The sequence below is a fragment of the Pezoporus occidentalis genome, unplaced genomic scaffold, assembly GCF_034315485.1.
Source record: "Pezoporus occidentalis ecotype Australia unplaced genomic scaffold, CSIRO_AGI_Poc_V1 ctg1, whole genome shotgun sequence".
In the NCBI taxonomy this organism is placed as follows: domain Eukaryota; kingdom Metazoa; phylum Chordata; class Aves; order Psittaciformes; family Psittacidae; genus Pezoporus; species Pezoporus occidentalis.
The window spans coordinates 11,472,097-11,487,001 of NW_026912778.1; the positions used below are offsets into that span (position 1 = coordinate 11,472,097).

At 37.0% G+C, this 14,905-nt stretch overlaps 1 protein-coding gene across 13 annotated transcripts in view; it reads right to left on the reverse strand.

Moving 5' to 3' along the window:
- SORBS2 (sorbin and SH3 domain containing 2) overlaps positions 1–14,905 on the reverse strand; it is a 149,210-nt gene that overhangs the window by 62,349 nt on the left and 71,956 nt on the right. For 6 of the 13 annotated variants that reach the window (XM_062633063.1, XM_062633350.1, XM_062633272.1 and 3 more), the window contains exons 3-7: positions 13,655–13,703; positions 5,961–6,053; positions 4,332–4,358; positions 3,233–3,357; positions 1,612–2,229 (exon numbers count right to left, since the gene is read on the reverse strand). In XM_062633063.1, the coding sequence (XP_062489047.1) occupies positions 1,612–2,229; positions 3,233–3,357; positions 4,332–4,358; positions 5,961–6,053; positions 13,655–13,664 (873 nt within the window). In that variant the 5' untranslated portion in view covers positions 13,665–13,703. The remainder of the gene's footprint in view (positions 1–1,611; positions 2,230–3,232; positions 3,358–4,331; positions 4,359–5,960; positions 6,054–13,654; positions 13,704–14,905) is intronic. The other 7 variants (XM_062633567.1, XM_062634240.1, XM_062633517.1 and 4 more) reach the window with 2 other exon arrangements.

Genomic DNA, 14,905 nt, shown 5'->3' on the forward strand with positions numbered 1-14,905 from the left:
CTTCTCTTTCATATACACTTGTAAGGGATTTAACCTTTCTCTGAGTAGGAGTGTTTACAAAATGTCACCTGGTGATTCATACCACACTCTGCTTGCTCCTAAAGTTTCAGCAGACAAGCTCTGAAATGAAGTGCAAATAGGACCACAAACATAACAAGATACATTAGAAAATATGGAAAAATTGTTGTGCATGAATTTGGACCATACAGGCTCTCTCTCAGCTGTACTTTTCCATGCTCTGTGACATAATACAAGTTCTCTATACACATACCCATGCATGCAGAGAAATTCTCATTCAACACTTCTTAAGAAGTGATGATGATTAGCCAATCTTACCTCATTCTCCTCCACAAACATAAGCCCAGATGTAGAGAGAGAGTTGGCTGTTTTTAGAGCACCTTTCTAAATGCATTTGGTTTTTGAGAGTTTCTGTGGGGGATCTGAATGTTTCTGGTAGGTCTAATCTACAGCTGGAGAGCATCCATAAAGGATATAACTTAACACAGCAACCTATGATCTGCATATACAAAAGTATTTTAACTGCTGTATAAAGTCCTGTAGAGCCTGCAAATCTGTAACAGTTTAAAAAGTGAAATTACTCTCATGCACAGTAAACTGAAAGTTAATTTGTCTATGTAAGAGGAACTGTGAACTTTGCAAATACCACAAGATACAGCGCTAAAGGGGATCATAATTTTTGGCATTAGTTAGAAAAGTTCCAATATTTCAACCAGAGATCTGAGCCAGAAAATAAATCTTTTCATACGTATAGCTGTAGCCTTTATTTCTAACTGCAGCCCATGGCATCTTGGCTTTGGGACTTCACCTGATGCAGAATTATCCACCGCCTACATGCCAATGTGTACTGTAAATTAGGTATGTATTTTAACACAGAGCTAGCAAACTGGCTCCAAGACTGCACTGTGATGACAGATAAGCGTCTTCATATTAAAGCTGAGCATCAGCGAGGATGTCAGCTGAATTTTGCAGGCAAGAGATCAATAAATGGGTGCAACTGAAATTTTTATTGTTTCAGTCAAAGAAACCCAGCTGCCAAATTTCTGATCATTCTTCCCTCACACTAATGCCAAGTAGAGGGCAGAAAAATTAGTGTAGAATTGCTGAATAAGTCACAGCTACTTTGACTTCCGACAGCTCACAATGAAGCTAAAACAGATTCTAAAACGAAAAGAAATTGTAAAATGTATTTTGTATTTTAAAATTCTAAAAAAAAAAAATAAATAAATTAGCTAGAAGATAAACTATCTTTAGTCATTATGCTTAGAGTCTGAGTATTCTTCTGGATTTTAAAAGAAGTTTTTGATGAAGATGCATCACTTACAAGCCACTAACTTCCTATTGTGCATTTGTACTCCATAAAGTGCTCACAGAGGAACAAAGAAGTCTACCCCTCTCAGCTGGGTTAATTTCTTTCTTCTTTCTTTCTGAAAAAAACTTCAGGTTTTGTTCAGTTCTGTTTTGGTCCATGTGACAGGTAGTTTTACCCAGAAAACACAAAGTCTAACTTTGGTAATGTAAGTATAACTAAACAGGCGGTTATTAAGTGATTCATGAATGATCTAAAATAAAAGATGGAAAAATTAAATATACCACATGGCATTCTGCAGCCTGTGAAGAAGGAAGAACTGTAGACTTTTGTCCCAAATCCTTTGAAGACATCTTTGAAGTGTCTGGAGAAACACTAGGTGGATGTTCTTGGATTTCAGGCTCTGCTTTATTGTCAGGGGTGGGAGCTATCTGAATGGAAAGAGATGCTGTGTGTATCTCAGGCATGGGGTTACAGGCAGGTGAGACAGGCCTTTGTGGGAATACTGGCACTTCAACAGGCTTGAGCTGTTGCTGTGTATTACAATGAATGCTACTCGCTGGGTCACGTGTTCGGGTTAATTTCAGGGTAGATACCCTACGTTTCTGAGACTGTTGCCTTTGGCCTTGATGGAGAGTAGTACTAATACCAGCTACTGTGCTTGTGCCTGCACTGGAGATTGAGGTCAGTGGTTTAATGATTTTTTGTGCATAGGACACACTTAGGTTAGATGTTTGAGAAGACATTGTCTCCTGGACAGACTTCTCGTTAGTGTAATAGACAGTATCTGTGGGAAGGTGTTTGGCTGGATTAGTTGTTACTGCCTGGAGGTTAATTTTGTTCTTGTGATTAGTCACTCTTGCTTTCTGAAAACTTTCTTTTCTAGGGGGTGGCAGAGGTGCCTTATTTGCCAAAAGCATCCACACACAGCAAAATAACATTGAAGAAGAAATAGAAAGAAAGTAAATGTTAGAGCAGGAGATAAACTCAGTTTGACTTTTATCTTAAATAAAGGAACAGCAACTTAAGGGGCTTCATCCCAACATTGCTCAGTTCAATAGACAGCTGAATTGGTCAGGTTCCCACCACCTTTTGCTGTGCAGGTCTGTACAGCTTGTGTTTAGAAAGCCAGATGTTCCATTTGCTCAGAGTAAGGTGGAATGAGAAGGGAGCCCACAGAAGTTCATTTTCTTTCAAAAAAACAATTATTACATTGAATAAGCATTATTACTGTGAAATTATTCAGATATGTAAGTAATTTCCAAAATGTACTCCATGGTCTTAGATTACAAGCTATTATTCACAGACAACACACATATATTAAACACACAGAACCTCAAACTTCTGAACTAAAATAGGAATGGAGATGGTATTGATGTTGGTATGTTGTTCTTTTTTGGACAGATATATGTGCTTCCAACTTAAGTGCTTTCTGGTGGTTTGTTTTGTTTTGTTTTGTTGTTTGTTGTTTTTTTTCTAGTGTGATCTAATTATATTGTTCAGCAAAACAGGCAGAAATGTTGCCTACCTTATAATTAATAAACCTTTATCCTCAGATATTATTTTGATGACTGATGCATTTCTCTGAGTATAAAATATTAATAAATACTCTTTGAAGTCTGGAAACACTCGCAGAAAGCTTTTATTTGTGTATGACCTACTTTTACATAGCTGACTGTCTTGTTCATTGAAAGCAATTTCTGGTAATTAACCTGGAGGCATGCATCCTATGTGGGGTATGCTTTATCTGTCTATGCAATAGAACAGTTTGTAACAACCCATATAAACTGATGATTTGCACTACCTGGAAGACATCAGGACAATGTTCCATAGAGTTATCCCACCTAATATATGCTATCCCCCTTTCAAATGCCACAACATGAAAGTTGGTGTGTTCAGTTTTACCTGAGTTGGTGATTTTTTATCCTGTAGATTTGGCCGTACACTCCTAAAACCTTTTGCTGTGAGAGATGAACTGCTAGCATCTCCATTCAGTGCCTCTCTACTTCCATCGTTGTAAGATCTCCAAGCTTTTGTGAGGAAAAAAGAATCAAACATTTTTTTTGGTGATTAATAGATCTCTTTATTGCTATCATCATAGCAACCCAGCTATTAAACAAATTGTGGAAAAGTTTGGCTACTGAACAACTGACATTGCTGCTGTTATCACCATGGAAGTCATAATAACAGGGCTAAAGCTGCTGCTGTATATAAAAATTATCTTTAAAATCTAGAAAACGCAAGGGTTCACAATACTGCTGGTAACGATGTGATATTTCCCCACAGCATTCCCAGAGACTATGAATTTTAACCTTGAAAGTCCTTTAGAGGTGTTGGTGCTTCAGCCCCTATGTAAAGCAGGCTAAAGTACTTCAACAGATTAGGTTTTTGAACTTCACAGCTGTGTTGGATTTTGAAAAACATCCCAGCTCATGTAAAGTTAGCTGGTCATGGTGGTTGCATGAAATTTCACCACAATACCTGATCAGTTGTTCCAATAATGCATCTTGTTTCCAAATCTGAATGTTACCTTGACTTTCCAATCAACTATATTTTGTCTCTGAAAAGCCCTCAAGGCATTGGCCAAACATAAGGGAGATACTATCCTGCCTCAACAAGTTACAGATTTGAAGACAAAATAGTGGAAAAAACTGGGAAAAGTAACACATTATGTGAGGCTGGCGAGTGGGGTGGACAGAACTTGCAATCCTGAGTAAGGCATTAAAAATGAAATAGCAAGTGCCACTGAAGCTAAAGGTGGCAAATTAGCAGCTCGTATTCTCCCAGACAATTAATTTTCTGATTACATATACAGTGTCACGGGTAATACTGCTTTCAAATGAGATCTGAATTTGAGGTCTCAGCCACTTGCAATTATTATCACAGTTTCAGTAATGCTTTCCTTAAAGAATGTGGGAGAATGATATCAAATAAGTGGAAGATTGTTATAATTCATCCACTTGTATGGTATTACAGCGATGCATAAACACAGCGTTTTATTTACCTGAATCTGGAGACTGAGAATCAGACCCTGCAAAAGAAACATCCAGCATTAATTTGTGTTAGATATAGAAACACGATGACACAAAACATGTAGGAGTCTTTTTGTTCAGTTACCTAAGCCCTTCCCTTTACCTAAGCACACCTCAGAATATCAGAGCATAGGTAACCATGCAATGTTTATTGCACAATTTCTATAGAAGGTTATGGTGTGCTGAGAGCTGCTATTTAATCACTGCTGGTTCAAACAGCCAATAATAAACATTTGCTGTGTTGGTTTTTTTTTCTAGTAAATACTGTGATATACTACCATCTAAAATCTAGCTATCAAAAGAATTATAATTCCATTAAGATTGAGATGAAAAGGTTTAATTCAAAACCAAGAAAGATGCCTACAGATTCTGTCAGGATTTTCTCCCTCTTCACACTAGAATGTGTGATGCTTTCTTCATCACTTTAAAGCAAAACACAGAAACTGATGTATACATACTGCCAGCACAGAACAGATTTGAAGGTCTAGTGCTTTTTTGTATTACTTGTAATAGATATATTTGTCAGGTTTTTTTTTCTCTTAAAGAAACTTAAATTATGACATCTCTAAACCAATTAAAAATATTTTTAATGCACAATATAATAGTACTAAGAGCACTCCTTATTAATTTTAAGTGCAAAAAAGCAAGAAAGCAAGAGGCTTGTACTGGATCTTAAATGACAAAAATTGGTTATAAGCATTGTTAAGAAATAAGAACTGTTTTCTTAAATTTACACACATGCAGTAATCCCAATAACCCTTCCACTGTCCTTACAAAGAGTAGCAACCATTTTTTTTTTATTTGCTTCATAAATTCTAACAGTTCTATCAGTCTTATACTTGAAAAATCTACAAAACAAAGACTACAAAAAAAAAAATTCCGGCTTGTTTTCTATTCAGCTTCCTATATTATCTTTGTTTGCTGTGAACACTGCATGTTCAGCTTGGTGTGACTCAGTCTACACTACCCAAGATTCTTAATTGATTTTACAACTACTTAATTCAGTAGTGAATCTGGGCAGCCAATACCAATTATTTATATTTATTATATTTATAATATTAATTTCATTAAACCAGTCATGAGTATTGATATGAAGCAGTTCTGCCTGTCTACTGAATATTCTGCATGCTTTTATTGGTTTAAACAGTTTTAGGAAAACATGCTTGATGAATTATTTCTTAAAGTTAATCTGGCTCTGACAATCACTTTGTCACTGAGATTCATTCATTCAGATTCTCCTCCTTTGAGAAGAGTTTTTAAAGCAAGCTGCAGTAAACAAAGTTTGATAGAAACAAAACCTAGTTTTCATGCTACCTTATCTTGAAAAAAAAACCAAACAAGGGACATGAGACCCAAAATATGTATCAAAGGCAAAATTAATTTATAAATAACTGTTTTTTCCTAAGTTTTCCTATGTTTTTTTCTGCACAGGCAGAGAGAAATTAAGACTACTTTTTAAAGAGCATTGTAGAACTAAGTAGCAGACCTGACAGTGATAGAAAATACAGTTACCCTTCTCTTCCTTGCAGTCATACTGCAGGAACACACAACACAACAGAAAAGCCATTCAGGAGCAGTATCTCCCTGGTAAGCGGTTATACCTGAGGCCAATAGGTTTGGAGAACTCTGAACTCTCTTCACAGCTGTTAATGTGACAGACATTGCAGCACGTTTGCGAGCGCACCCACCGCTATCTGGAAGCACAAAACATTACAGACAGCAGCCCCAGACAAAGGGAGCAAGCACATGCAACATATCGCAGTGTGAGATACACTGAACACACATGAAAACAAGCATGCAGTTAGGGAAGTGCTGCAGGAATGTGTAAATTTGCAAGTTCGCACGTCAGCAGAATGTGTAAAATTTCACAAATTTTAAACAACAATAAATGTCACAGAAAATAAGAAAGCAATAGTTAATAATCAATCCATTAGGAAAATACATCCGTTCTGTCACCTGAAAGACGGCTTAATTATAGCTAATTAGTATAACCAAACAAGTAATCAAGATGAAGAATTAAGCATTCCAGAGTAATATTAATTATCTGCACTGTAAAATCATTTCACTGTATGCATTAGAAAGACACCATTCATAAACTGAGCTTATGTTTGATCAGCTTTTGTTCAGTCTGTTCGATCCTTTAAGCTCAAGACACAAAAGTGGCAATTTTTTTGTTGTTTTGATAGAACATCTTTCTTTTCCTTCTCCCCCTTCATTTTTATCTAATGGAAGATAAAAAAAATCTGTATCTGGAACCCAATAATATCCCAGGGGAATGACTAAAAAATTAAAATCACTCTGGACAGCTAGGACCAGAAAAAAAAACACCTTTCTTCTGGATCTTGCATGACTCCTTTCTTTCTTTGCTCTCTGCTCCTTTCTCACTTGGAGCTAGCTGTCATTCTGGTTTATAAATACTTTGTTATTAGAAGGCAGGTATTCCCACAACTTAGCTTTATAGCAACTGTATCATAGTTATTAAAGCAAGTTAATAAATATTCCTGATTGTATTAATCTTGATTATGCTTAACTAGGATATTTTTCTGCTCTTCACTATAATAATTAATTTAATTTTCATATTTTACATTACTGAAATTTCATACAGGGCCTCACTGAAGTCAAGAAGAACCACAACTATGATAGAGGCTCTAACAGTTTTTGTATCTGTGTCCTGTGACAGAGAATTTTATAAAATTACTCTTCAGGAAGACCTGCAACCTATTAGTAGAAACTATTTCCTATGATAGCACTAATCTGAACTACAGAGACATCATTAACCCACATCTTCAAGAGAAGTGAGCTCCTGGTATTTCTTTGCTCATTCCAATATTCTTCCTAAATAGCTTTGCCCTCTGGCCACAGGTCTTGCAGGATACGCATTAAGTAGTTGTAAACATTGGCAAAAATCAGAACCACTGCCTCACGTGTAAGTGGTTCCAAAGACTCATTGCCAATTCCAAGCCTCAAGGCAAGAGGCCAAATAATTTCAGTCAGCAACAGTTGAAAGCAATACATTACCTGCAATTAAATATTGATGCTGCCCACCTGAAACAAAGACAATGGCTATATCAAGCCTGCACATTCATTTCAGTTTGCTTGCCTGAATATAGAATGGCAAGGATAACTAAAATCACATTTTCCATTCTTGTATTCCCTACCCCCCCATACACCAGAAGTAATTCCAGTGAGATTTGATGATGTGTTGATACCGAGGTTCTGTTTTTCTCCAAATATGAGCAGTACTTTGACAGCATAGTTTATTTAATACAAGCTAACAGGCAAACAATTTCACTGTACTGTCACATCTTTTAGTCAAACAAAGTGATGCTTTACTTGTATTTTTTCAAAAGCTACCTTCCTGAATTTCAGGATAGAGAAACTGAAGTGGGAGAAAAGGAAGACAATGAGAAAATTTACTACAAATGTTTTATCATTATAACTTCAAGAAATTTTGCTCCAAATTAATTTTTAATGTAACTGAACTGAGTCAGAGTTTTATACTTAGTGGACCCATTATCTAGAAAAGTGTTTGGCATGGCTTCATATAAGATAGCTAAAACAGATGTTGCAAGTGGTTATATACATATAAGCATAAAACATTTACCCCTATTCATAGAAGCCCATATGCAAGTCTGTACTTCCAATAACATTCTCAGTATCTGCACAAAGTAACTAGAGGCAGTCAGCACTCAATCAAGACATAATCACGCAAATAAACCATACTGAATTGTGGAAAATTTTTAATAAAATATGAATGCATGTGGGCAAGCACATATATACATGCATGATGGATTCCATCTTCCCATCTTTGCTCAGGCCAGGCACCCATTAAGTCAAGGGCATTGTATCTGAATGAGGATCAGAAGAATTTGCATGCTGCCTCAAAGGAGGCAGTTTTCAAACTGCTTCCCTTATCTGCACAGCCTTTCACACTGAACTTCAAGAAACTTATTCCAGCCTGTATTCCTTTTTTTCATGGCTCCATCAGATTTCCAGAAAATTCTAACTATATTCATCCAGACTCCTGAAGTCCCAGTAACATCAAAAAACAGTAAGTCTAGAGAACAGAGAATTCAAAAACAGTAAGGAAGGCCAAATTAGCATTCATCAGATCATTTGACTTGCAAACTATAAACAATTAATATTGCACAGCTGTTGCTCAGGAATAAAGATATATGAAACTATACAAAATGTATGCATATATATAAAAAAAATAAAATGTGTGCAAATATGAATACACATATGCACAATTCCCTCTACCTTTGACATGACAAATTCTTCAGGAGTGAGAGTCCTGTATTCCTAGATATTGTTTTAACACTGAAGAAAAGATGACCCGAATCAGGTAAAGTCTGCAGGCAGTAACAGCATATGAAGTTGGGCAATAATTCACAATCAAAACAGCTCCTTAAAATGAAAGTCCAGCTCAAACCAGGACTGTTGCCTAGATATTGCAAGCCCTACATACTCCAATCAAACAAGCATCCTTAGCTGATACTGAAGAAAATAAAAGAGAAAGGGGAGGTAAAGATTATCATCTGGTGAGCCATGGTTCTGGAAGTATTTTGCAGATTAAGGGCCACATAGGGATGAACTCCTGAATGCTAGGATCAATGCTGTAGACTTACCGTTAAAGAGTGAAAAAGGAAAGAGCCACCCACTGACTGGAAAAGGTAGGTGGAGGTGATGGTTTGCCCTTCAGCCAAGTTGATGTGTGTATTTGCATATGTATCTTCTGGAAGCTCTTCCTCTTGTTAGCTCACCGTTCAGCTCCTCTCCCATTGCCAACTCCCTTCCTAAAATTTTTCTCTTCAGCCTTTCTCCATTCCTTACCTTTCTTCACTTCTTTCTTTCTCCTGCCTTACTTTTGTCTCTCTCCATAAATAGGCACTTTAACACCTAAATCCACAATCTCAACTGCTCCCACTACAGGCAGCATCATCTTAAGTGAGCTGTATCTCTGACTATAAACAGTCTATTGATCAGGTCCTGCTCCAAAGCAGGATGGAGGCAATTCAAAACAACACCATTTTAATTTAGGAATACTGAGTGGTTCCTTTCTGAAAAGGCTGTTTCAGAGTCATTAAAAGCAGTGGCATAAACCAAGCTAGTAAAGATGAAAGGATGGTGACGTCTTGTGAAGAGGTGAGAGAGAGCAGCCAGGGCACAGGAAATTTTTAATATGCTTTTACAGCTCAAAGGAAAGAAAAATGGCACCCAAACATGATGCTTGCTGGTAATTATTATATTCATTACACTTGTGAACAATATAATTTCCATCTTTGTCTGCAGAGTGAATTCAAGTTTAGAAGTCTTTAGACCAGGGATTCTTACTCCCTATTTTCATTCTGTTCTTCTGAAGCAAATATATAATGCTGGATACAACAGTCCAAGACAGGCAAAGCTGCTGCCTCTCAACTGGTAGTGAGTCTGGAGACATGTTCCCAGCAGACACATGCACATGAGCACATGTATACACCACATACAGATGTGGCTGGCCACACAGATCACAGATACTCAGGGCACTCACACTAACAGATAGCACAATGGCCTAAGTCCCTTCTCCTCTTTGCCTGGGCAGGATGAAGGTCCACTAGTGAGAAAACATATACACACATGTACAAGGTGGGTCCTTCCAGCAACTGGGCTCAGACACTGAGTCTGCCATTCATTCTTTTCCTGGACCATAGGGCTGATGCTCTTCTGGGACAGTCCTGGACAAGGGAGGTCCTTGTCCATCACTTTGTACCTCGGAACTCCTTAATTTGGGTTCCTGCCTGCCCTTGTGCCCCTGTGCTCCTCTAGGCTTTTGGAGGTGGGCTTTTGATGGCTCCTGTGATGGGCCTGGCATTAGCCTGGCAGGGCAGACTATTATTTGGGCTTCCCCTCCTGTCACTGTTTCTCTGAGCTCCTTTGTGGGGGTAAGCCCACTATTATTTGGTTCTTTGCTGCTGCTAAATTACAACAAATAATGATTTTAAAATTATTTTTTTCTTGGGGGGTGTTTTGTTTTTTTTTTTTTTTTTTTTTTGGTTGATTGGTTGTTTTTTCTGTAGAATGCCTGAAACACTCAAACGCACTTAAGTTGCTTTAGTGATCTAAAAGTGGCTTCACAATCTATTCAGGAATTCTTGCAGGGACCCAAGAATTGCCATTCTTTTCTCCCAGTCAGAATGTAAGACATTAGTCTATGTGATGACTTCCACTAACAATTTTGACAAACACAAAATATTTGCATTCTTCCAGAACTACATACATTTTCACTTTTGGCTGCTCTTTATGTGCTTCACCTAGTGCAAACAGCCAAGATATTTACAGGTGGATACTAAGAATCTGTTTTAGCACATTAACTTGTATCCATTCCTTATTCATCAATGCAATTACCTCTCCCCCAGCATCAGCTATGCACGCACATCTGTAATACGAATAAACACATTCATCCTGTGTTTTAAGCTGATACGAGCTTCATGGGTAGCCCAGGTTTTCTGTGACTTAGTTTCTCAAAATGTCTCACCACGTTAATGCTGTTCATAGAGTCTGAAAAGCACTTAGCTTGATGAAAACCCCTATATAAAGTTTAAAATACTATTCTGTCACTGACTGCTTAGTCTTTAGGGTTTAAAAAGGCACATATTCTATTAGAGTACTTTTTCTAAATGATGACACCATTTGAACACCAAAAGGAACTATGGGCTGAAGTACCTTTGGTACTTCTGAAATCCTCCCCTATATCTGACATCTATTTCTTTGCTTTTGCAAACATGTTTCATTGCCTTATGCTGTTGAATATTCCCTCCTAACATGCGGTACAGAATTAACATCAAATGCTAAAAAATCCCTCCCATATATGGTAAGAGTATTGAAAACCAAAGCTCTTCAAACCATTTTCTCTGCAGACAAAAATATCTTCTGCAGGGTTTGCCGAGACAGACTGCCAAGTCTGCAGCCAACAGGGAACACTGGATTAGAGGAGCCTACTCTAAGCAGTAGATTTTCTTTTTAAAGCTGCATATACACTAGCTTTGCCACTTCAGTAGTTACTGGCACCAGATGAGAATGCTCATTTATCTGCAGGAGCAACTGATGAAGTGCATATTTTATAAAACAAACTACTGGCAAATCGATAGTATCTGATAACCTCCAATTGTGTCATGCACAAATTCCCGTTATAAAGCAGTGAAATATATATACACATAGAAAAACTGCAGCACTCATTTAGTGTTGAAAGACAAGAAAGGGGGGAGGGGGAACCCACAACTAAACCAGAACACCATGCAGAACAACTGCCACAGCAGTCACTGTCTTCCTTAGTAAAGTAATGCTTTATCAACAGATAGGTGCAAAATGTTCATTGTTACACCCTACTCACTGCATTTTAATTCTTTTCTTTTTTTTTTTTTTTTTTTTTTAACAATCAGGAAACAATCTACGTCAATAGAACTGGTAGGAAATACCACATTTTTTTTGTCAATACCTCCTTTTAGTGCAGCTGGTAACATGCACATTTACATCAAGCATACACAGGATGAAAAATGTTTTCATTGTGTAAGTGCAGAGTAGATTAAAGTTCAGCTTACAATCATGATATCCTTAGGTAACTGGAAAGGAATTGAGGTGTGTTCAGGTATTGTAAGTAATTTTTCAAGGCTCCTATGTGATCAGAAGACTATCAATCCCCAAGAGAAGTTATTCAGCCACAGCCACATAGGTTACTTAAATCTTACATCTATTTCCCTTGCCAATTTCTAGCTTGCACAAAAAAATCTTACTAAAATCTCAGTCATACTTGAGAGCTGACGTAGCACAAACTGTCAATTTACTGCTCTATCCACAATTTTCAAAGTAGAAGCTATAAAATGACATCTATTATATGACTTTAACGCATATGATTGCAACACACAATGTCATCATAGTCAAATATACGCTGAGCTGCTTCTGAAATTACAGTTCTTTGAAGCAAGTGGTCTTTCAGTACTACCTTAAATATACAGACTGACATGTTCAGGGAAGACATCTTCACTAAAAATGCAAGAGGATAGGACAAGTTTCAAAGAGTATTTCCATAAATGAAAAAAACACTACCCATGTTAGCTTCTGGAAAATAATTAGTAACAACGAAAACTTTGGGAAAAACTCCACAAAGTCAACTGAGAAATTCTATGTCTCCTCGTTATATATTTACAAATATAGTGATTTCAAGTGAGCCAATATATTTAAGCTTTGTATTAAAAAGTCTGTCCAAGAACCTGGTTCTACAGAGTCCCAGTCATTGTCAAAGACAACTGGAAGCCAGGAAGTCTGACTAATATAGTGGTCTAGATAATGGCAGCCTATACCATGGAAAACCTAATCCCTTTGGTTTAGAGAATGCTGCTGAAACTCCCGGCACTGGCTTCAAAGGTAGTTCAGGTCCTCAGAACACATTTTGATTATTTCAAGTCATCATGTCAGTTGTCATATTGCAGCACTACCATCAGTGATAAAAACAGCTGGTTCGGAAAGGATGGATATGTCTATTCTTATGCCACAAACCAGACAGTTCACCTATGTCATCTAAAGAGTTGACTGCAACTGAAAATCTGCACCTGACATAAATGAAGCCAGGGGTTCACCATTCTGCTTTTGAGAAGCCTATTCCCATTCCCAGCAAAAGCATCATCACCATCTATCGATATCAATGATTCAGGAGCAAATATTAGTATGTTGTCACAGATCATGAAGATGATTATTGATAGAGTACTTCAATTGGTCAATGCATATATCATAAATTGAGATAAAAAACAAATCCCTGTAAGTACAAAATAGTTATCCTCATCTGATTATGCAAGTGTAGCTAATAATATAGGGTAGTATTTATATGCTCCTTAATCTAATGACAGTAGAGAATGGAAAAAAAAGCATTTTTAAAGCACGTACATTTTCTTCGGAAACTGCGATTTAATATCACTTTTTCATAGTTGTTAGGTCCTCATATTACGTATTTTTACGTAAAAAGTACACATACAAAACTGATACTTGTAACTTGCACACAGAAGGCTAAACATGCATGTATATTTCACACATCCATATATTTCCATACATAGAAAAACATGCATGTAAATAATACATGGAATACAAATGCATATATATGTCTCATATGTGCCTACATAAGCAGACATACTATTAAAATATCTTGCTTAATTTGAGTTCAGCACCAACTCAAGTACAATTTGTTCATGAAAACTTAAATTTGGGACCTTCTCTGCTTACTAAAGAACACATAAGAGTAAAGAAAAATCTCATAGAAGCAGCATACCTGTGTTCATTTTGACACTGGAGGATTTGCTATAAAGTCTTCAGATTTCCTGTAGAAAATAAAATGATGTATTAATTTGCACAAGACAAGAATGTGTGGTACAAAATGGCAGCAGGACTTCTTGGAGGGGTGGAGAATCCCTGTGATACAAATGACAGTCCTATTTTAACACAGCTTTAATTAAATTGGTACTGCTTGTCCTTCCAAAGTTAAAGATGAGCTGTTGCTTCCATTATAAGCCATTCTATTTTCAAGTGTTTAGTATCTCTGTTGTAAACATTTGATCTCGGATAAAAGCCTAGTGATTGACTTTTGGTCTTGAAACTGTAAACTAGAAATTATTCCCGTATAGTAATGGGGAAATATTTTTAAAAGCTGCTTACATACTTCACTCAGTCCTCTGTGAAAACTGAGAGACATAATGACTAGGTCTCTCGGAGTATTTTTTAAGCAGCCACATTACCAGGTCTTCTTCAACTGTTTATAAGGATGAGATGTGTCTGTTTTCATCCAGTGACTTGATGTGTCTCTAAAAACAACACTGACATTTGATGCTGCTCACTGTATCACTATCACACAAGACACAGGGCATGTGTCTTGGCATCCACAGGTATCCATTTCAGAATTCCCAATGGAGTCAACAGGTAGGGAATCAAGTCACTATACATCAATGCACTTTTAAAAGGTAAATAATCTGCACCAAATTAGCATAAAATACATACAAAGCTTGAATCTTTTTATTTGGAGATCCCACCTCTACACAGTACTTACGAACAAACAAATAGTAAACCCCCCTAAAACCAAACTACAACTGTAGAAAAAGCATGACATCCTACATTAACAGGAGACTCTCACTTACTGATGGTATGTCACAGGACAAACTAGACACTATTTTCCAACTACTGCCAGTTTAAGTCACAGCTTTATCTTAGGAACAGGAGCTTTAATACCTCTTCTCTTTAGGCTCTTTTGGAGATAAAAAGATAAATGCAGAAAAGCTTTCCAACGGCATTCTGCATATACTGGCCAGTCTCAGCTATATTGTTACATATATGCTGTCCACTATAATTTACTGAGTGGACAGACACACTGAAGGCCAAAATGCTGAGGGCTAAAACAAGTCATTCTCCCTCTGCACTGTTCCCACATCAAATTCAGGATAAAACGAAGGGAAAATCAGAATTTTTAATGTAATGCAGCTTCAAAAAATAACTTAAAACTATAAACTGCCCAATTATGTTGGAAGGACCC